Source organism: Oryzias latipes, chromosome 1 (assembly GCF_053564925.1).
Source record: "Oryzias latipes strain Hd-rR chromosome 1, Olatipes_Hd-rR_3.1".
Lineage (NCBI taxonomy): Eukaryota > Metazoa > Chordata > Actinopteri > Beloniformes > Adrianichthyidae > Oryzias > Oryzias latipes.
In genome coordinates this window covers 20,146,939-20,167,520 of record NC_136237.1, presented here as the reverse complement: position 1 = coordinate 20,167,520, position 20,582 = coordinate 20,146,939, and the positions used below count along the sequence as shown (strand labels likewise).

Sequence of the window (20,582 nt, the reverse complement as noted above, 5' to 3'; positions counted from 1 at the left end):
TTAAAATGCGTTGTGTTTGGCCCAGAATGCGTTTTTACGGGGGATCTTAAACTCAGCATCATTACGTGTCATCCTTCCGCGGGAATTTCAGGATTCTTTTTCTGCTCTTTGATCGGAAACAAAGTAGAACCTTCAATTTAACACTTTCAGATTTTAATGTTGTGGACGGCTGGAATTCTTCACATCACAAAATGGTAAGACGGGGATTTGAATATGCCAGTGTGGGTTTTTGATGTGCGGTGAAGGAAGCGCCGAGCGAACAACTATACATACTATCATGGTCTGCAATCTAGCTCACTTAAATTAAAGCGCTACAATAAGATGTCAAAATAGACAAACTTCAACGGTTAATGTAAATGGTTACGGTTAATGTTAATGTAGTTTGGAAACTACAGTGAACTTCAGGATTTTGTTAGTGAGATCTATTTTTCAAAGTATCAGGGTTGACGGGGGTTTTTTTCTTCGTAAAGAATATGACGTTGATTTGAAGATTCACAGTTAAATACATATAGAAAACCTCCCAAAAGAGTAGTTTTTATGAAAGTCTAAATTCTAAAAGTGCTTTATTTGGGGTCTAATATAATACAAGTGTATTAACTACATCCGTTAACACGACTTAAACCACCCCTAGAATGCAATACTGCCATCTGTTGGATGGGAGGAAAACTACAGATTCAGTGTTCTCTAATGTGTGTGTTATATTAGTGTTTCTTTTCCCTTTTCACCTAAATTCAAATATTCTCAATTAACAGTGGATGGGGAAAATTGCCTACATATATCATTAGTTTGCAGTATATGTGATACATCCAAACCTAAATACAATTTAAAAGAAATAATCTTTAAAGGTAAGAATATTTTACATGTTGCTCTGTTAAAAGTTGATGAAGAACAGGCATGGTCTGTTAGGATTAAAATAATTTTTTTTGTTACAGTCTAAAAAGAAAGGCCTCAGTTTGGAGGAGAAGAGAACAAGAATGATGGAAATTTTCTTTGAATCGGTGAGTTCATGTCATCTTGGTCACATTTCTGTGTCACATTGTTGATGCTGTATTGATTGTGTGGATTTAATTTAAATGATTGTTTAAAACATTTTCATTGTTTTTGCCACTTGGAAGCATCTTTTCATGAAAAACATTTAATTTTATTTTTTTGTGCATAAAAACAATATCAGATGTTGGAAAAAAATATTTTGAGTGCATTTAAAAAAATATATATATATTTTTTTGACAAAGTAAGACTCTACGGGATTAAAAGCAGCAAAGGCTTTTAATATAAGATACAACTCTGCGTGGTGTTTAGTATTGTTACTATTGATTTATAGTTTTTCAACTATAAAACATAAGAATATAATTCAAAAATAACATTTGTTTCCAAATCTAATATTGGCTTTTATTTTTAAAAGAGGCAGGCATGACTTCTTTTTAAATAAGTTGCCCTGTTCTACACATCCCTCATCTTATGTTGTTCTCACCACCGCTACTGTTACCTGAATATTAAACAGGAGGTGAAAGATTTCTAATCTAACAGAGAAGTTAATACATTGATACATAAATGTATATTATTAGCACTTCTGATTTGCACAACAGCTAAACGTTGCTGTGCAGCATAAGATAATAGGTGCCTTAATCTCATTCTAATAATAGGCAGAGTTTGCAGAAGTTTATCTTACTGTTATGTGAGCATCTCAGCCTTTAAATCGTGAATATAACAAAAATTAAATCACGTCAAGACACTTTTATTTTTTGAAAAAAATGTTATTTAATATGTCTTGTGGCCATGGAGCCACATGTGATTCAGACCCCTAGAATAGCTAAATAAATTACATTTAAAAGCTCGATTTGTTTGTGACTCATTTATGAAGACAAAAAAGAGGTAATGCATTTGTGAAGCTGTTTTCTTCTTCTCATTCCAGAAAGATGTTTTTCAACTTAAAGACATAGAAAAGATTGCACCCAAGAGTAAAGGCATAGGTGAGTGATCAACAGCTGAAACAGTCGTCAATCCACAATAAATAGACATTAAGCATTTTCTTACTCTGCCTTTTAATAAGTTTAAACCTCTATAATGTTTTTATTTTTTTACTTTTTATAAATGCTGTTCTCTAGTTGACTTGATCTGTGTCGCCCCCTGGCGGCTCACTTGGTACCTAACATGACACAAAAAACAACACACATAACACAAAAAAAAAACATACAAAAAGCAAAGTAGACAAAAGAGGATGTGGGAAATCCTCTGTAATATAAAGTCTGTATTTCTGTGCTTGTGGACTTGCTGCTTATTATTAAACCCAACAGCTGATAATGAGATAAATAGATCCGATTAATCTGTAATACTTGGCTTGATTGAAGTAACCTGATCTGACTGATCACAGGCAGTGAACGTGTTTCCCCAGATGGACTTTTCCCTCCTTATGGGGCTTCTATATGTCATTTCCAACAGTGATGAAGATTTATTCCAGACTGGTTCTTGTTTGTAAAACAAGGAAAACATGAAGAAGAAATGAAATAAGAGAATGAATCATACGAGGAAGGGATCTGCCACTTTAAGAGCCAGTGGATTCCTCCAGAAAAAAGAAAAAAAAACAACTTCCGATTTACCTTTACATAATTAAACAGATTTTTATCATCGTTGTTCACTTTTTCATCCAAGAAGGCGTTTTCAAATTACTTTGCTCCCGTCGAGTGTCAGGATCGACAATGGGTTGTGTCCCTGTAAGTGGAATAATAAAGATTTACAACATTTGAAATGTTGTAGGTGAGAAATATTCTCACATTTAATTATTATTATTTTTTTAGCTCTTTTAAGACAGTGGAGTTGGTACCAAAAAGCTCTGCACCCTCATGCATTCTTGAAACACTGGTGACGTTCTTAGAGGATTGCCATGGCAACCAGGACTTGCTCCTGCCATCTGAGCTGTATTTAGTCTGTAAAGCAGAACGGGGCCTATCAATAGCAGTCATTTTATATTGCAGAGAGCTGCTGACGGGTTCTAGCTCTTAAGTTAAACGTATTTCCTCGAAGGAGCGACTCGGGCTCCCACTTTATGGACATTAAGGGAAAACAGACCAAGAATGAAAAAACTTGAGGACCGGACTGCTCAGGGGAGAAAAAAACAATCAAATGGAGCAGATTGTGTTTGCGGGAAATGAAGAGGGGTTTTGTCTTCGATTGGACAAAACATGACTCTGGAGAAATTGGATCTCGTTGCGGTGATTGAAAGCACATGCTTTTGACCCCAAACACTGACGCCTAATGTAGTTACGGAGGGGTGGGGGGAGGGAGCAGTGAGAGATCTGCATTGCAGGCACATTTACCGGTTAGAGAGGAACAGGGGGGGGGATCTGCAACATGCCGATAATTGAAAATCACACATCCTGAAAGTTATTCAAGCAGAAAACCCACTGGTTTGGGTGGAGTTTGATTGAATGTTTTCCTTTCTTTTGTCTGTTCCTGCTGCTGCGGTCTAACATTCTTCCAGCCGTTCCTTTGCAAAGCGGATAGCCGTATTCCATCTCACCGCCAACACCTCAGGATGTAACTTCTGCTCCACTGCTTCTGCACCTCGCATACGTCCCCACATCAGGATTGAACGACCAAATCGGCTGCAGATGTTTGGCTTTAGTTTGGGGAAGTTTGGAGAAGCAGACAGTAGACATGGCGTTGATCCTCAGGGGGATGCACTGATGTACTTTACGTCATGTCTGAGAACTTTTGTTTTTGTTTTTTTGTATTGAACAACGTCAGCTTATCTTGCATTAGTTTCAGCAGTTCACACATTTAAGGGCAAATCCAGAAAAAAACAAAAACAAAAAGGAGCAATTTTAGTTCCTGCTCTATTTTTTTCTTTCTTTCTTTCTGTTTATTCTCCAAGCCCCCATGACTGTGAAGGACGTGCTGCAGAGCCTGGTTGATGACAACATGGTGGACTGTGAAAGAGTTGGCACATCCAACTACTACTGGGCGTTTCCCAGCAAGGCCTTAAATGCTCGCAAGCACAAACTGGAGGAGCTGCAGAAACAGGTTTGTTCCTGTGAGCATCATGAGCTCAAAGCACTGAGACACGCTGGAAAAGTTTGTAAAAACACACCACTGAGCTGACAGCAAGGAGGTCAGAAAGAACCAGAAGATTCTCCAGAGAAACAAAACAAAACATACATTTGCTTTGTGTTTGTATTTCACTGTGTTGGTGATGCACATTTAAAACCTTCAAAATAGTGAAGGAAATAGAAAAAGAGATCTATTTCAAACTTGTGAGTTTGACAGGAAGTCACAGCGCTCGTCTTTGAAGGCCTCGTGGTCGCTGGGACCCACTTCCCTCTGCTGGTGCACAGCATAGTGATGGGGGGGGGGCATTTCTTAATGATCAGCGATACGGAGCAGGAAATTCTCAAAATATGGCCTTTTCCTGTTATTAAACCATGATTAATCAGGATTTCAGTGTTAGTTTGAGGCTATGAATCGACTGATCGGGAGATTAACAGTAAATAAACATGAATGTTTTATTCATAAATGCAATGATTTTACTGGAAAAGTCCCCAGCTTACATTAAAAACCTTTACTGGTCTTTACAGTCAGCGCTCCGTTTGCCATTTACATACAATGACGTAGAAATGACATCGACACCCCAATAGTAATGTTTCCAAATTTAAAGTGAAAGTTTCAAAAAAGTTATAGCTTTGAATTTGTTGGTTTAAAACAAACATCATATCACATCCATTTGATTCCCCTTGGAATAAATCCTTGGAACATTGTATGTAATTTATTGAAAGTTCACCTGTTTTTTTTTTTATTTTTCACAGCGTTTTGCTTGTCTTTGCTTTTTCTTTTTGGATTTAGATATTTTCTTTACACTTTAGGTTTTTGTTGTTAAACATAAAAAGGGTGTGATCTCAATTTTGTGGTTCAAATGACAACACTATCACTTGGAATTAAGGTTTTTGTAAAGTTTTAGGTTTATTGTTTAATTTTTAAGCTCTATAATAGAAAAATATCTGTAAAACAAAAGCTGAGGTTGCACTAAAAGATTGGTATCAAGCATTGCCACAAAAAAAGTGTAAAGTAGTAAAAAAAAAAAAGAAAACAAGCTCAAAAAGCCCTAAACATACTTAGTCAAATAGTTAATTGCACTGTGCTAAACATCTGTAAATAATTATTGTGTCAATGTATTTAGAGTAATCATGCTACTGTGTTTTTTAAAGTGTAAAAATTCTTTTTTTCTAATATTTTCAGGAATTTGTATTCGTCTACAACTGAACTGTTCTGTCTTCCAGCTCTCTGATGCTAAGCAGCGGAAAGCGACCCTCCAGAAAGTGGTTGAAAAGGCGAAAGTTGGACGCCAAGATACGGTAATAGTGCGTTCAAAGTGAGCGCCAACGGCAGGAAGAGTGTGCGGGGAAAGGTCAAAGGTGAAACAGGGTTTGTGTGTATGTCTGCAGAAAGAGAGGAGCTCTCTGCTGAAGGAGCTGAAGGCTCTGAGAGAGGAGCGAGCACAGCTGCAGGCCGAGCTGGACCAGTACAGAGAGTGTGACCCACAAGTTGTTGAAGACATGAGTGAGTACCCCACCCTGGGCTGGTTTTTTGGTTTACATTAATTCCCAGCTGCTGCTTTGATGCCTTCACACCATCAACCACAGTCTGTCATCTTCATGACAGACTGTCTATCATCTTTAGGGAGTATTTGGATTTAGCCATAAGTCTGAGTTAGTCGCCTATTACTTTCACATGTGACAATATCTTCATCTTTTTTAACAGAAAATATTTCGTCATAAACGTTTAGAATGGGCGTTGTATGCTGCATATTTATCTTACCTAGCTGAGAAAACGGCTATTTTGGCATCAGCATGTCATTGAAGTGATTTCCTGAGGACAGATGTGGCGGTTGACGTCTCAGCTCTGACTGTTAAAATGGCCTGAGAGTTCTCCCCACAGACAGCAGCACAGTCAGACGATTCACCACGTGAAAATGATGGAGCTGACGCTCGCTGCTCTTCCTTCTGTTCATAGCTGGTGTGACACCAGAAACTATGTCCTGGAGTGAAGCCTCCAATATTGCTCGCTATTTGGGTTGCACCAGTAATGCTAGGCTGTGGTTGTGAGGAGCTGTAAGCTAACCCCGACAGTCCTGCCCCCAAGTCAGAGGGGAATTTCTAATGAACTCCTGCCGTTCTACAGAAATTATGTCCTTAAAAACGGCTGTTTTAAAAAAAATAAAATCTAAAAACAGCATTGTCATAATTGAGACCACTGGGGATGCCTTTACCACAGAAAAATGATTGGAGTGGAGCTTTAACTCAATTCATAAAACTTCTGCTGATTTTGCTGCAGTAATGATAGTTTATTTCACGGGAATCCTTTTTGAGCTTGTAAATTTTCTTGTTTCGGTAAAAATGAGGAGTCCTGAAGTTTGAGTCATCACGACTGGTACATTTCTCTCTGCTCTGTGACTTCTTTACTTCATATCTGTGAGATTGCCATCGTTAAATGACCTGGACTGAGCCTGAGCTTGGACATGACATCAGTGACTGTAGAAGAGAACAAGCGGGTGGAGATGACTTTGGCCTTCCATTTTTGTCACTGTTGAACCCGTTTTTTAACAGCCTTCCTGTCATTTTTACCACACTACTACTGCGTGTGAAACGATCCTCCCACACGCACACACATATTTTTAATAGGCGCTGAATAGTTCTCCACACTCATCCAAATGCTAAAAATAACTCTCTGCTCTCACTGTTTTCCTCACCCGCTTGTCAATTTGTTCATAGATTCTCTTTCCTGTTTGTGATTTTGGATAGTTTTTGTCCCACTTTTTGTTTGCATGTATGAAGAAAAGAGAAAAAAAAAGTGGCTCCTACAACCGAATGGAATGAGAAAATAGATTTAAAAAGTGGGTTTGGGTGTTTAGAGAAGTGGATTAAAGTTGTTGTGGGTTAGCTGTCTTCATAGCTGTGCTGCCGTGCACACACTCGACCACATTCACATTGGGGATGAAACTACCTTTACTGATGGGTTAACTGTCCAAGGATACATTGTTTTAAAAATGGTCAAAAAGTTGATCCTCTAGCAAACCAGCATGCAGAGCTTTTCAGCTGCAGGTTCCCCCCGATTGTCTGGCAAACATGTCACAAAGCAGCTAACCGGCCCTGGAAGGCAGATGGTATGAACAGAGCTGAGCCTCCTGCAGAGGCAGAGGTTTCTGCTCGGCTGGAAATCCTGCACGTCAGGTTTTTTAGTTTTATTTTTTTCATTCTGCTCGGGGCAAACTTTGTATCTCTAAAGGCTGGAGCTGAAACTCAATGGCGGTGCAAAGGCGTGGTCAATGAGCACAAACGTTGCTCTGGCTGCTTCACAGTAACTCGCACCTCTCGATGTTTCTCAATACAGGCATTTAGTTTATACAAAGTTCTGCTCCCCCCCCTTACTTTTTTATGCTGATGTTACTTTTAATACCATTTTAGTCAAGATTTAGTATTCAGATCAGCTTTCACACTTGCCAAAAGAACACTATCTGAAAAAACAATAAACCCTGGTGCAACCCAAACACTAAAACACAACAATTCTTTTAGATCAACTTGGTTTTGTCATGTTAGTCCATGAGAAGCAGCATGCAACAGGCAGCTGTGTTTCCAACCAAATGAGCAATGGAGTATCTAAGGTGCCGACATGCAGAGGCCTGGACGTTCTATGTGCTTTTAAAATGACAATAAAAAAAACAGAATCCTTAAATTTAACTTGTACAATTTAAAGACCCACGCCGACGAAGATTGTTGTTTTTAACATGTTCTTCCTGCCCTGTCCTTGAGGACATATTTAGAGTAACTCAACATTAAAATTGCATTTCTGAGTACCGGTATTTGTGAATCTGGAGCAGATGACAAAATGCCGTTTGAAAAGGTGTTTATTTGTGACGTAGAAAATACACGGGGCGGGCCACAAGCTCCCTGCTCTGTGCAACGGGGTTACTCCATGCCAGAGGTCACACGCACAACTCAGAGGTGAATTTCTAATGAACTCCGACCGCTCTGCAGAAACGACGTCCTAGAAAATGACACAGGTTTTTTGATCCTGCCTAAAATGGGCAGAACCAGAATTAAAAGACCCCTGGGACGCTTTTATAACACATCAATAGATGATTGGAGTGGGAATGAACCAAAAAGGGTAAATGGCATTAATGCAGAAACCAATAAGAGAACAAATATTTAATGAATTGTGCTGTGGATTATTATATAACCTGTTTACACAAATGATCCACTCATGGTTTACAATTATACAGACGCATTTTACTTTTGCTAGGTGTGACTGCTGAAGTGTCCATCTTTTCTCTAACATTCAATAGTAGAAGAACCACTTGTTGCTTTGAGTCCTGAAATTCCCCGTAACTATAGTTCTGAGTACAGCAGTTGTAGGTGGAGTCAACAACAACATGCAGCCTTTTTCTGTTTTTTTCCCCCCTCAGTTTTCTGTCTCCACATGCCCTTGTGTCCATTACTTTAGTGCGCACACAGCTTTGCAGCAGATAACCATCTCCTCCAAGTGCAGAAAGAATTGTACTTCAGGGGTGTGTGCAGCTGTGCGATGTCTATCACACTCTTTTACAAAGAGTGCAGAACTTCTGATCATCATAAATGAGCTCAGACATGAACCTACAGTCTATAAAAGAACTGAACTTATTGCAAAAAAAAAGTTCCTTAGGCCAGTCTACCACAATTGTTAGCTTTGTAGTATTTGTCTTTGTGCCTGCCAATCATCATCACTATCATCATAATCATCTTTTAAACTATTTTCAAAGTGTTCTCAGTGGTCTTTTAATTATCATTATGCTGTTTTAGCTAAAATCTAAAAACCTGTGTCGTTTTCTAGGACGTAGTTTCTGTCTGCAGAGCGACAGAAGCTTCGAGTTGTAGGTGGAACTGTGGAGCAACCCCGCCCCCCCTTTACCCTCCCTGTTGTAGGGAGTTTGTGGCCCGTCCGTCTAAATTATAACATATAATTAATAATAAAGAAAAAAAGACACAAATAAAGCTCAAACCCTTTTATGTAAATAGTTTTTGTTTACCATTAATGGCTGATCTGACACAAAATGTGTCATTTTTGACTTGCTGTGCAAGATTTGGCTCAATAAGAAAACCCAGCTAAAGAGGAACATAAGTCTGTTTTCAAAAGGCTTCTTCTTCCAGTTTGTGCAGCAGTGATGGTTATTCTGGAACACTGGGTTATTTTTAGCAGCTGGTTTTACTGCTGGTAAAATGACCCACTGGAGCAGAGTAGACAGGTCTGCAACACGAAGGTTTTTTTTAAAGAAACCTTGATGAGTTCATCATCAAATATTACTTTAAGAAGAGTTCTGCGAATACGTCGTCTGCTCCCGTTTCAATGTGGAAAGCCTTTTTTTTTGTTTTTTGTTTACCTGGCATGCAGCCATTGCAGCCAGAGTGTAAAGGAATTTTAGCTTAAGGAATGAAATGACATAATGAAATTTGCACAGGTACTGATCTCAGTTTCTTTTCTTGCAGGAAAGTCCAATGCTGTAGCTAAAGAAGCTATCTCCAGGTGGACAGGTGGGTCTGTTTTTCTCATTTTTACTGTAAAAGCAAGCGAACTCCCTGCAGCGTCCTTCACTCTCGGAGAACCGTGTGTGCGTGCTGGAAGGTTGGGATCCTGGAGAGAGCAGACTGGCCTCTACAGGCCCTGTTTATGTTGAAGGGGGGCGGGGGGTGTCTTTGATTAATGGTAGACTGTTTTCAGTGATGGGCTTCTCCTTGGGTAATTGGAGCGGTTTTGTGTACCACAGAGGGATGCCGTCTGTCAGCAGCCTCTTTTGGGGACTTTTTTTTATAAAACGCTAATGGTGAGGGTGAACTCGTTTAGCCTCCACTGGAAAGGACGCCGCTAACAAACAAGCAAACTATCTGTGACGAGTCCTGTGTTCAACAATGATGGTGTTTAAAGACCAGGATTCTGTTCCAGCTGTAGCTTAAACTGTGAGAGGAGCTGGTGTTGTCATGGCAACAGCTTCATGAGTGCCCCCCGTTTGATCTGTTGCCTAATGGTTTGCTTTCCAAGGTGTTGGTAACCAGTCATGGGTTGTGCCTAAAGGGTTAAACCCCCTGTTGATGAGTGATGTTGGGACAGCAGGTGTGTGGGGGCTGGAGGTTGTGGGTTTATTTGGGGCCAGATCATTGGGGGGTGGGGGTACGATTGGCCCCTTCAGAACAAAGCCTTAAGACCATTGACAGTAAATGTGAACTGGACCGAGTGAGTGTCAAACCCCCCCCCCATGAGGAAATGTTTGCGCGATATACTTTTTTGGATTAGTATTGCATTTGGACTTGCAGTCCTAAATTGATAATAATTATTAGTTTATCAAGTCTCTGACTAGGACAGAGTTTACTTTTATTGGGGACTTCTGTTTTTTGTTTTTTTAAACACCTGAAATGTTGGCGTGTTCACTTGTGTTGCGTCATCTGACGGTACGGTCTTGTCAGCTCTTGTTGGACTTTATTGCCAAACTCAAACACAGCAGTGTCAGAATCCTCCAGGCATGTTGGAAGAGGCCACTGCAGCCTCTGAACGCTCTTTTATTCTACTGACATCAAGGCTTTAAAGTGGATTTAAGTGGATTTCATCCTGCTCCAGACCACAGGACAAACTCAAGATTTCCAAACTCTCACAACTTTCTAAAAAATGACTGCCTACATGAAATATGGCAAAGCAACCGCGACGCACCCACATGAGCCGCAATGCGGCCCGCGTCCTGTACTATGACCTCATATAAACGCACTGAAGTAGGCCTGCACATTAAATTGCAAATTTATCTTTATCGCAATATCAAGCTGTGCAATATGCAGATCATAGAAGTTCAGGAAAATTGCGATAAGTGGTTACCTTAAATGTGCTTAAACAATCATAAGAAATATTTAACGAATCAAATAAACCCCTTTACGTTGTTGAAAAATCGAATGGACCTCAGTAGACGAGGGTCATTTGGAGTATTTGTTCATATATCGCAAGTTATATCGACATCACAATATTGATCACTAATATAATATTACAAATCGTGAGCTTTCCTCATGTCATGGCAGCTTTCACTGAACCCATAATGTGATTTGAATTTGAATAAAACAGGTGATACTTTTTGAAGCTGCTGCAACTCGGTCGTTTTGTGTGTTAAGCCTCGCCTGAAACATTTACCAGGAGGCTTTTATATTTACAGATTTTTGACATTGTTTACAGAAAAACCAGGAAGAGCATGAGCTTTAGTAACAGCCTCATAAACAAAGCAAAGTAGTATGGTTTTATGCACATTCATTTTTCTTCTTAAACTTACAACATTTTCTGTTTTAATTCTAAAACAGAAAATGGAAAGACAAATACCCGTTGAAAATAAAAAAAAGGAGACCAATTTAAAGTTATTTCAGACTTGCAATAACCCAAAACATTGAAATGTTTTCTAAAAAAATTGGAATTAATCTTTTTAAATGAGAAAAGTGAGTTAAAAAGCGTGTTCCTTGTTAACGAAGAAAAAGGGTAAGATGAAGGGGAAACAATGGTTTAATGGATCGGGCCAATTCTTGGATGCTAAATGATTTTACCTTCCTCAGATGTTTATCTGCAGGTCAGAATAGATTGTTTCCAGGTGCTGCTGATTTTAATTGGTGGGAAACGTTAACTGCTCTCAGGAAGTATCAATCAGACCTTCGGCCAAAATAAGCAGACTTTCACCCAACAGCGAAGCAGCAGTGAAGCAGATGGTGTCGCCTGTGCGCTCAGGCTGCGTTGTCCAGTCCAGCTTCAATTTGTCACCTCCTGACTGACTCTGCTGTCAATCTGATTGGTTGTGCGTCGGTTTCCCCACTGATTTACATGGCAGCTGTGCATTTTTGTTTCCAGACAACGTGTTTGCCATCAAGTCCTGGACAAAGAAGAAGTTCTCCTTCGACGACAGCCGTATTAATAAAGCCTTCGGCATCCCAGATGACTTTGACTACATGGACTGACCGTGAACTTTTCAGACACACCCCTGAAGTCTGTTTCTCACCGCTCTGCTGTTGATTTTTGTGTTTATTCTGAGTGGGGGGGGGGGGGACCCATCCGGATTCAGTTTACAGCGTGAGGTGGAAACATCAGTTTTCCAGATGCATTTTACCAGGGAATAAATTACTCGGGTGCAACTGGAGAGGGGACCGAGCCACCCGCGGTTGTGAGGAGTCACAGGGTCCTGTGACAAACAGCTTGACTCTTTGGACACCTGTTGACTTGAAACTGAGAGCTCCGAGCCGATGACGGACGGGAATCAACTTTTCCACTGGCATTGGTTGCATTTGGATGGTTTAAACAGATGGTTTAAATTTGGTTTTGCATGACCTCTCCTGTTTGTTTTAATTTTATTTTACAGTGGGTCATCTTGAGCCAGAAAAAATGTATTGGGACAAATGGCATGTTAAATAGCTGTAAATAGTTTTCCTATTCAAATAAAGTAAAAATTAATTGGCGTCTAAATTTATTTGACTTTGAGTTGAAGTCTAGCGCGCACACGTCTTCACATTAAACCTCACATTTTAAATTTCTTGACTAATTGCCCTGAGGGTGGTACAAAATCCTGTAATTAATGTGTTTTGCTTTTTCTTTCACAGCTGCAAACCTTTTGGTGAAAATACTTTACTGCTGTGTTAGCACGTCTTCAATGACTGTCGCCCATTTCTTTAGCGTAAAAAAACAAAGCTTATCAGCTTAATGGTTGTTTAGTGTTCACTCATTTGACCCAGTTAAAGGAGTTTGTGTGTCTCATCACATCCTGCTGATCTCTTGAGTTTTTTTGTAAGGTGATTAATTATATTTGACATATTTTGGTAGCTCTGATTTTTCTTTTTTTACCTGCCACTGAAATGGTTAAAAGTTCTTGTTCTTTACACACTCACCCATACGACTGAGGATTTTGGCAAAAGTCATTTCAAAGATTAAAGAAAAAATTGTCATACACTGGTGGTAATTCATGTTGCTTGCTGTGTTTACCTGCCCAACCTGTCTTGGCTCAGACAATTTGCATGTCACCGCATAATGAGGGAGGCAACGTCATTTCACCATAGGAACCTAAAAAGCACTTTTAAACGCACACTTTTCTGCTTATTCCTTTTTTGTAACAGTGTAGGGCCTTAACCTGAATCATCATTTTCACTCACCCTCAACTATTGGGACCAGAGATAAAGATTTTATCAACTTTTAAGTCATACAATTGTAGTTTTTTTTTTGTCACACGAAAAAGTATAAACTCATCTGTCAGTAGTAATATGTAAAAAATGTATGCAGTGTGTAAAAGTTGGCTTATATGACTCAGGTGTGGCAGATTTGATACTTGTAACTAAAGAAGCAAAAGATGGTCAAAATTCTCATTGACAAATTGCTTAAAATATTTATAAAACATCTTTTTTTAATGCATAAAATAAAAAATCCTGTTACTTAAAAAACGACATTTGATTGTATTATTCTGCTGGACAAAACTAGTTTAACATTTGAGTCTTAAATATTTTAAATCCACATTTTCTATGTGAATTGTAATACTTACCTGTGAGTGAAAGTCTCGTGGAGTAGAAAGGATTCAGCGTGAAACCTCAGTAAAAATGCCCCCCGCTGTAGGGCATTTGAAACATGTCGCCTCTTGCTTCTGCAAACAGGGACGTTTGATGGAAGCTACACCCACCGAGCACGCGGCGCTTCAGCAGGCGGGCGCGCGGGGAGGAGGAGGAGGAGGGGGCAGAAGGAGGGAGATGCTGCTGCCTGTCTGCCTGCTCGCTGAGAGCAAGGAAGACCAACGCAGCGAGGCACAAGTCAAGCTGCTAGCTGGCAAGGCAGCATGGCGGGGCTACAGGACTTCCACCAAGGCAGCCAGTGTCACGGGAAAACGTGGATCGGCGTACTATTAGGAGTAATACAATTGTTGATTCCCTTTGTACAACGCGGGGAAGCTCAGCTGCAAGGTTTGTTTTACACCTTTATTTTACTCTTTTGGGAGGAAGTTGTAATCATTACAACTGTGTGCAGTAACGAGACCGATGCAAAAAAAAAAGAAAAACGTTAGCTACCTGAATGAAAACGTTAAACTTCAAATATGGCTAAATTGCACAAAAGAAAAGAATGTTTAAATGTGCTAAAAATATTTGGAGTTCGTTTTTGTGACCTAATGAGAGTAAATGTTGGTTTCTACCAACTTGCAAAGTATTGTGGCTAATGTTTACCGTGCGCTAATGTTAGTTCTTGCTAGCTAGTTGCTGTGAAACTTGCTCTGACATTTCCGCGGCTGCTCGGGCTGCGGCACCTTAGGAGAAACAATTGGGCTTTAGTGCATTATCCCCCACACCTCTAGTTTAAATAAATTCCACCTCAATTTGAAATATTGTCCCCCTGGAAGTTGATTTTTTTTTCTTTAAGTTGTGTAGCCGCCGTGCTAACGTTTTTTTTTTTTTTTGCTAAACAAGCTGCTAGCCTTTGTCAGGCTGCCCAGCCAGGCGAAGTCTCCCTGTCTGTGGTTGTCACACACTCCCTTTCTGTTCATTTCTTTGGAACATTGTAAAATGTGACTACCTGGCTACGTGCACCGTTTTTCTGGATTTGAATACCTATTTAATTTCAATGATGAAATGCTTTTGTCACGATGCCAAACATTCAACAGCTGAAAAAGATGTCTTGTCTCCCTCACAGCTTTGAGTCAGATCTCCACCAGCGTGGTCGAAGTCTGGCAACCAGAGGAGGCAGATCCCTTCGTCCCGCTTCAGGTATTTGTTGGGCTTTCTTTCTTTGTCGGATGCGTTTGTGTGTGGGAAGGAACCGAGTCTGTGTGTGTGAAGGGACACTTGCTTGCTGGTGAATGAATGGCTGAGTGGTGCAGAAACCATGCTTTTGTAGAATTAAATACTTGTAAGCATGTGTGTTGCCGTATTTGTGCTGAAGTGGTGATCACGGTTATGTTTCCACATTTGCACGCAGAATTTCAAAATAAAGCTAGATTTTGACTGACACCTGTTAATTAGTCCCATCTAAGTCTGCAGGATTTAAAAAAAATAAAATCATTGGTATATATTTACTTAGTAGATCTGCACTTTCCTTTATCATGGTCGAATACCTTTTAGTAAACATTTCCCCTTAATGTTGTGAAGCACCTACTATCCTAACATTAGTAGTCAAGTGTTTACTATCTGCTATCCTGCCATGTGGTTATCAGCTGACTTTTTTGTCACCTGAGAAGGGGAGGGTCACCTCCTGGGCTCTCAGAACCAGGTTATTGATTGGTCATGGTGGGCTTTTCTTCCCAAGCAAAAGCAAAGTTAATAGTTAATTAGGAGCTCAACCTGCTTTCCAGGAAAGTATTGGGTCCGTTTATTTTTGAGGTCTGTTGAAGTTCATAAACGGTTGCTTTGCATGTACAGATGGATCAGAGTCTGCATTTGAAAAAAAAAAAGCCAACTAGTTTGATATACTGTTGATTTATTTATGGGATTTAAGAGAACATTTAAGCTGTTTTCATTTAAGCCCATGTCAATTCCAAATAATAACTGGCTAAAAGTACTGATAAGTATCATTTTCAGCAACGACCTTACGTTTTACGACACCTCTTAAATTGGTTGTGTCATTTGTGTCTTCACACACTGGTGCTGACCTGTAAGGTTGGTTTATTTTTATGTTTGTGGGTTGAGCAAAGTAGGGATGGAGTGTGTGGAATAGCAACCAGACATAATCTATACTAATAATAATAATAAATGCCTAAAAAGCATTTATAAATCTTTTATAACTTTCCCATGAGAAGGAAGATTCTGTTTAGTTTTTGAAACAAATAACACAGGAAGTTTGGGTATTTTTGAGTTAAAATTTCAGTGCAGCTGAATAGAAATATCTGTTGTTCTCTCAAAAAATGTAATTACATAATTGTCAGTTTGTATAAATGTGGTTAATATAGAGAAATTTAACGCCTTTATTCTTTCCTGCAGAGGGGAGATGTCGTTTTGCAGTTTCAAAATTGTGATTTGTTTTTCCATAACAAAAAGGTTGCAATTTCAAAGTTTTTCATATCTACAAAGTATGTTGATATTTTCATACTCATTTTTCCCAGTTCCTTCTACTTTCCATACCAAAATGAAATAGTCATTCTTTTTTTTTGAAAGTTTAGGACTTTCTAGAAGTAAATAAATGTTCTGCTCTGCATCCCTTGTTTGCAGCTAACTAGTTTACTGTCCCTGAGATTACACATTAAGGTCTGCTGCAGCTGCTGATGCATTCACAGCCATCAAGGTTGTTTCATCAAACCAGAACTACATGCGCAGATCTCATCTACATGTTTTTATATTTGCATATTCCAATAATTATAGTTTTATGCAGTTCTTTAGTGATATTAATCTGCACTTTGTGGCATTTTTTTGTGTGTAAAAATACTAGCCAAAGCATGGTTGGACCCCAAGCCTTCTTTTCAGATCAGTTATATCTGCTTATACACTAATATAAATTACTTTAGATGTAAGTTAAAAAAAAGTGATATTCTTTTAAGTAAAACATTTGGTCCATTCTTTATTATTGCAAACAATATTGAGATTTACACCTTTAAATTCGTTTTATAAAATATTTTATTCAAGATGACAAAGTTGGTGAGGTTTTATCAATGTATTCTCTACTAATTTAGACCTATTAACAAAATTTTTTTTTAAAAGGGGATTTTTTTGTTTTTGTATAGCTGCTATTATGAAAACGGGCAATTCTGAGTGCTTTAAAAAGATGTATAAAGCTGTGGCAGCAACAAAGCAAGTATTTGTATTATATAAAAGATTAAAAAAAAGACCCGTAGCAGTGCACAGGTGGTGCAGCACGGATGAAAAAAGGCTCAAGAGAAGATGTATGTACAGATAAAGAGAGGGAATTGACATTTAAGATATAAGTCAAGGAGGGTGGCTATCTGAGTCTCTATTACAGTCACTTATGCTTATGTGTGTTTCCATCCACTTTTCCATTCATTCTCATTTTTATTTATATTTCTGTTAGCTAAAAAAGCTTAACTCTAACATATGTGCACAAATGTCATGAGTAGAGTTATGAATAAAGTGCAGCTCCTGCTTTTTACACCCGTTAACAAATCTGTTGCAGTGATCAGACCCAGCATTTCTCAAAACAATTCCAAGAATGATGGATGAGTCTCTTTGAACTGTATTTTCTTTGTGATTTATTTGTTTACTGAGTGGAAAAATCCCACATAGGACAGTGCAGATAATGTGATGTGTGCTTTGATTGTGGCCTTTTGTAGTTGATGTCTATAGTAGTGTGTTTTTTAACCGTTCATAATCCCTCTAAAATGTAGCAGTCTGTTCACACTTGTGTTGAGTGGTTACTGTGTTATGTGTGAGCGTGTGGGAAAAACACCAGTGGAGTAATTCACGCACCATCCCAATATGATTTTATTAGGGCCAAATTATAAATCCACTGTATGAATGCAGCATTTTTGACGCTGAAATCTTTCAAGATTTGAAAAACCTGATGTAACTAAGTCACAAATGTGACCCGAAGAACAACAAACCCTTTAAAAATCAGACGTGAGGAGCATCACCTTTACTTTAAAGTCAGTGGATGACTTAAATAATCTGCTTTTTTTACCAGTGCTGTTTTAAGGGGGACATGTCTGCAGATAAACCCTTTTTAAAAACAAAAACAAATCAAAACACAAACTGTAAGCCTGGAGTACAATAAACTGTTTTGTTGTTTATTTTCAGGGGGAGAAAGAACGAAGGAGAGATGGAGTCCCTCTAGAAGAAAGGTAAACCCTTTTTTATTTTTTAAGCAATCCCAGATTGCTACAGGAAAAATTACACATTAATCATTCAGTGATTGTATAGAATGGCATTACTTATTACCCTTGGGGAAAAGGGATAGACGTTCAGACATTCCTCATTACTGAGATACGCAGAGCCATTTAAGAGATTCTGTTACAAAGATTGTCAACTGGAAAGGATGTCTTTGCTGTGGTGTTCCATGTAGATTATGGCAGCATACAAAGATGTAAAGAACAGAAGCTGAGCTGTAGAGGAATATGTTTGAATACATGCAAATCATAGCTTGTTACAGTGTAATAAACCAAAATGAGGCAAGAAAAAATGGGCCCTTTTAAAGTCTGGTCCTGCATGCTGGCTATATTGTTTATGTTGGTAAAGCGACGGGTTGGGGGGGCAGTCTCTTACTGAGGCACAGAACCAAATTCCTGACTAATTTTAGAACTCCTTGAGAGGGAAAAAAAGGAAGGTCTGTCTTTCCCTGGAATCTTTGTTCTCTCAGAAATATTTCGATAAAAAGTTGATTTCATGTGGAAATCAACTTTGTTTTGATATTAAATGTTTAATTGTTCAAAAGCAAAGAAATTCAGAGGATTTTCTTTTTTTCTTTCTTCATGTTAAGAGTTATTCTCAGTACTTTTTTAGCCACACATATACCGGTACTTCTTTTTTTTGTACTATGTTGCTGCATAGAAAGATCATTGAGAATGTCATGCGTTAGATTGTTACCATGTTGCTACTAATACACATGTGTATATCAGGATAAACATATCACTAAAACTTAAAAAAGAGAAGATGCATGTCGTGAAAACTAATTGATATCTGGAAGTAAACATTTAAGCCAGTTTCTTTAGTGGGATATTAAACATTTGGCTTGACGCTATAATTAAAAACGACTAGAAAAGAATTATGAGTTTGTTAGTCGTGTATCAACAGGTTGGTTTTTCGTGTTTTTAATCCAAGGACTTTGACTACTTAAATTCAATTCAATTCATTTTTATTTGTATAGCCCAAATTCACGTCTGAAGTTGTCTAAAGTCCAAAACTGAGAGATTTTTCACATTTTTTAAAGAAGTCCTTACAGAAGTTATGTTTCCCTGTTAAAATCGCGTATTTTCTAACTTAAAAAAGTAAATAAAGTGTGGTAAAGTCATCTTCTGATTTTAGCTCAGGTTGAATTTTTTTAAAAACAAAGCAGACAGCAAAAGATTATTTAAATAAATAGTTTTGTAGCTGAAGAGCTGTTGCCTCATTTGGTTCATAATCTGTCATTAGTAAACAGTAATTGCTTGGTAAAGCACCTTTTTTCCGTAAAATTCAAAGACGTGTTGGCAGAAAAGCATTTGAAAGATTGTTGACCTGATGAACCCCCTACACGTGTAGACCTTGAGGGTTATCGGGTACTTAGCAGGCCTGCCATCACCCCTTCCCTGTTTATTGAGCAAAGACAGGACAGGCTCCTCCAGACGCTCTCATTTTGTACAAAGAAAGGTGCAGTGTTGCTTTAAGATGTTTAGAATAGCAGAACTAAATAGTTTTAACACTAATTTCTTCCATACTTTTCTCCAATAGTAAAAAAATACAGGAAAACAGGTTTCTAACCACATTTCTTATTTTTTCCTCAACAGCAGTTCTCCATATACACAGGAGAGGGGCAAACCATTGCATTTTCAGCCCCCACTTTTGGAGTTTGGGACACAGTGAGTGCTGCTGTAACTTCCTGCTTTCATATGCTGAATAAAAATAGATGTTTCTCCACCTCTACTGGTATTGATGATGAGTATTAGTCACATTCCCTAATATTGTAACAAAGACAGAAAATCCTGATTTTAACATCTTAACGTCTATTTAGTCTGGGATTTGATGAACAACGGTTTTCGAGGTTCAGTCTAGAAACATTAATGATTACGAAACAGTTTGTCTTTCTAATATTGAAATTGAATAGTTTCTATAGAAAAACATCTGGTGTTTATCATGTTTGTCAAATACTGTATAGTTGGAGGATTTTTTACACGTCAGAGCATTTTTCACACATGACCTTTATGAATAAGACCTTCCCTCCTGTTCAGAAACATACTCGCACTGCAGGATTTACCACCAAACGACTCAAAAAGAGGAACATTTTTCATTGACCTGTATAAAAACAAGTCTTTGAGTCTTCTGGTTGTATTTTGTTTTTTTAAGTAACCTAAATCTGACTTCTGAATGGCTGACGCATTAAAGAACTGACTACCTTCAGGCTTTGACTAGTGTTGCAACCTCATAAAATAGTGAAATTCCTATTGCTTTAGACAGCTTTGAAAAATTACAGGACACTCTGGTTCCCTAAAAGAGGAATGCACAAACGTTTGCTATGTTGACGAAGTTTACAAATCATTTTATTTGAAGTAATACTAAAAAAAAGAAGGTTTTCGACTAAACATAAAGGTATTTTTACTGTTGAAGAAGAAAGTGAAAAGCATAGCAGTAACCCTGCCTTTCAGCTTAGTGTGCAAAAGAAACTGGCTCCACCTAAAGGAGTAAAAGTGTTTCTTTCATACAAACAATAGGAGTTTGACGCTGTGGCTGGGCTGCAGTCCCAAGAGCTCCTATTAAACGTAAAGTTGTCCATAATCATTTAGTCATATTTTATATGAGTAGTTTGGAATGCAGAAACCAGGCGTCCCGGATCGCAAGTGGATTCAACGTTTGCACGTGAAAAAATGTAAAAGCTTAAAAAAACAAACGGGCTACGAGTCAGAAAGAAACTATGAGACCCAAGTTCCACATATGATCTGTGGTTTCCTC

The 20,582-nt window shown here is 38.5% G+C and overlaps 2 protein-coding genes and 1 long non-coding RNA gene across 5 annotated transcripts in view; 2 read left to right on the top strand and 1 right to left on the bottom strand.

The window, feature by feature from the left end:
• The first annotated feature begins 38 nt into the window (after positions 1–38).
• Positions 39–12,483, top strand: LOC144990965 (meiotic nuclear division protein 1 homolog). The gene is made up of 8 exons (XM_078944413.1): positions 39–194; positions 933–998; positions 1,913–1,970; positions 3,872–4,020; positions 5,271–5,345; positions 5,436–5,550; positions 9,510–9,554; positions 11,887–12,483. Exons 1-8 carry the CDS (start codon positions 192–194, stop codon positions 11,991–11,993), a joined length of 618 nt encoding a protein of 205 aa, XP_078800539.1. The 5' UTR covers positions 39–191; the 3' UTR covers positions 11,994–12,483.
• LOC144990966 (uncharacterized) lies at positions 2,588–13,667 on the bottom strand. Its single transcript, XR_013654853.1, has 3 exons — positions 13,559–13,667; positions 2,822–2,924; positions 2,588–2,709 (listed from the first exon to the last, which is right to left on the bottom strand). It is a non-coding gene; the product is annotated as an uncharacterized LOC144990966 (long non-coding RNA).
• Positions 13,662–20,582, top strand: part of tmem131l (transmembrane 131 like) — a 25,751-nt gene continuing 18,830 nt past the window's right edge. For 2 of the 3 annotated variants that reach the window (XM_023958207.2, XM_023958195.2), the window contains exons 1-4: positions 13,662–13,970; positions 14,692–14,765; positions 17,739–17,782; positions 19,424–19,495. In XM_023958207.2, coding sequence (XP_023813975.1) covers positions 13,847–13,970; positions 14,692–14,765; positions 17,739–17,782; positions 19,424–19,495 — 314 coding nt within the window. In that variant the 5' untranslated portion in view covers positions 13,662–13,846. The remainder of the gene's footprint in view (positions 13,971–14,691; positions 14,766–17,738; positions 17,783–19,423; positions 19,496–20,582) is intronic. The other variant, XM_023958198.2, reaches the window with a different exon arrangement.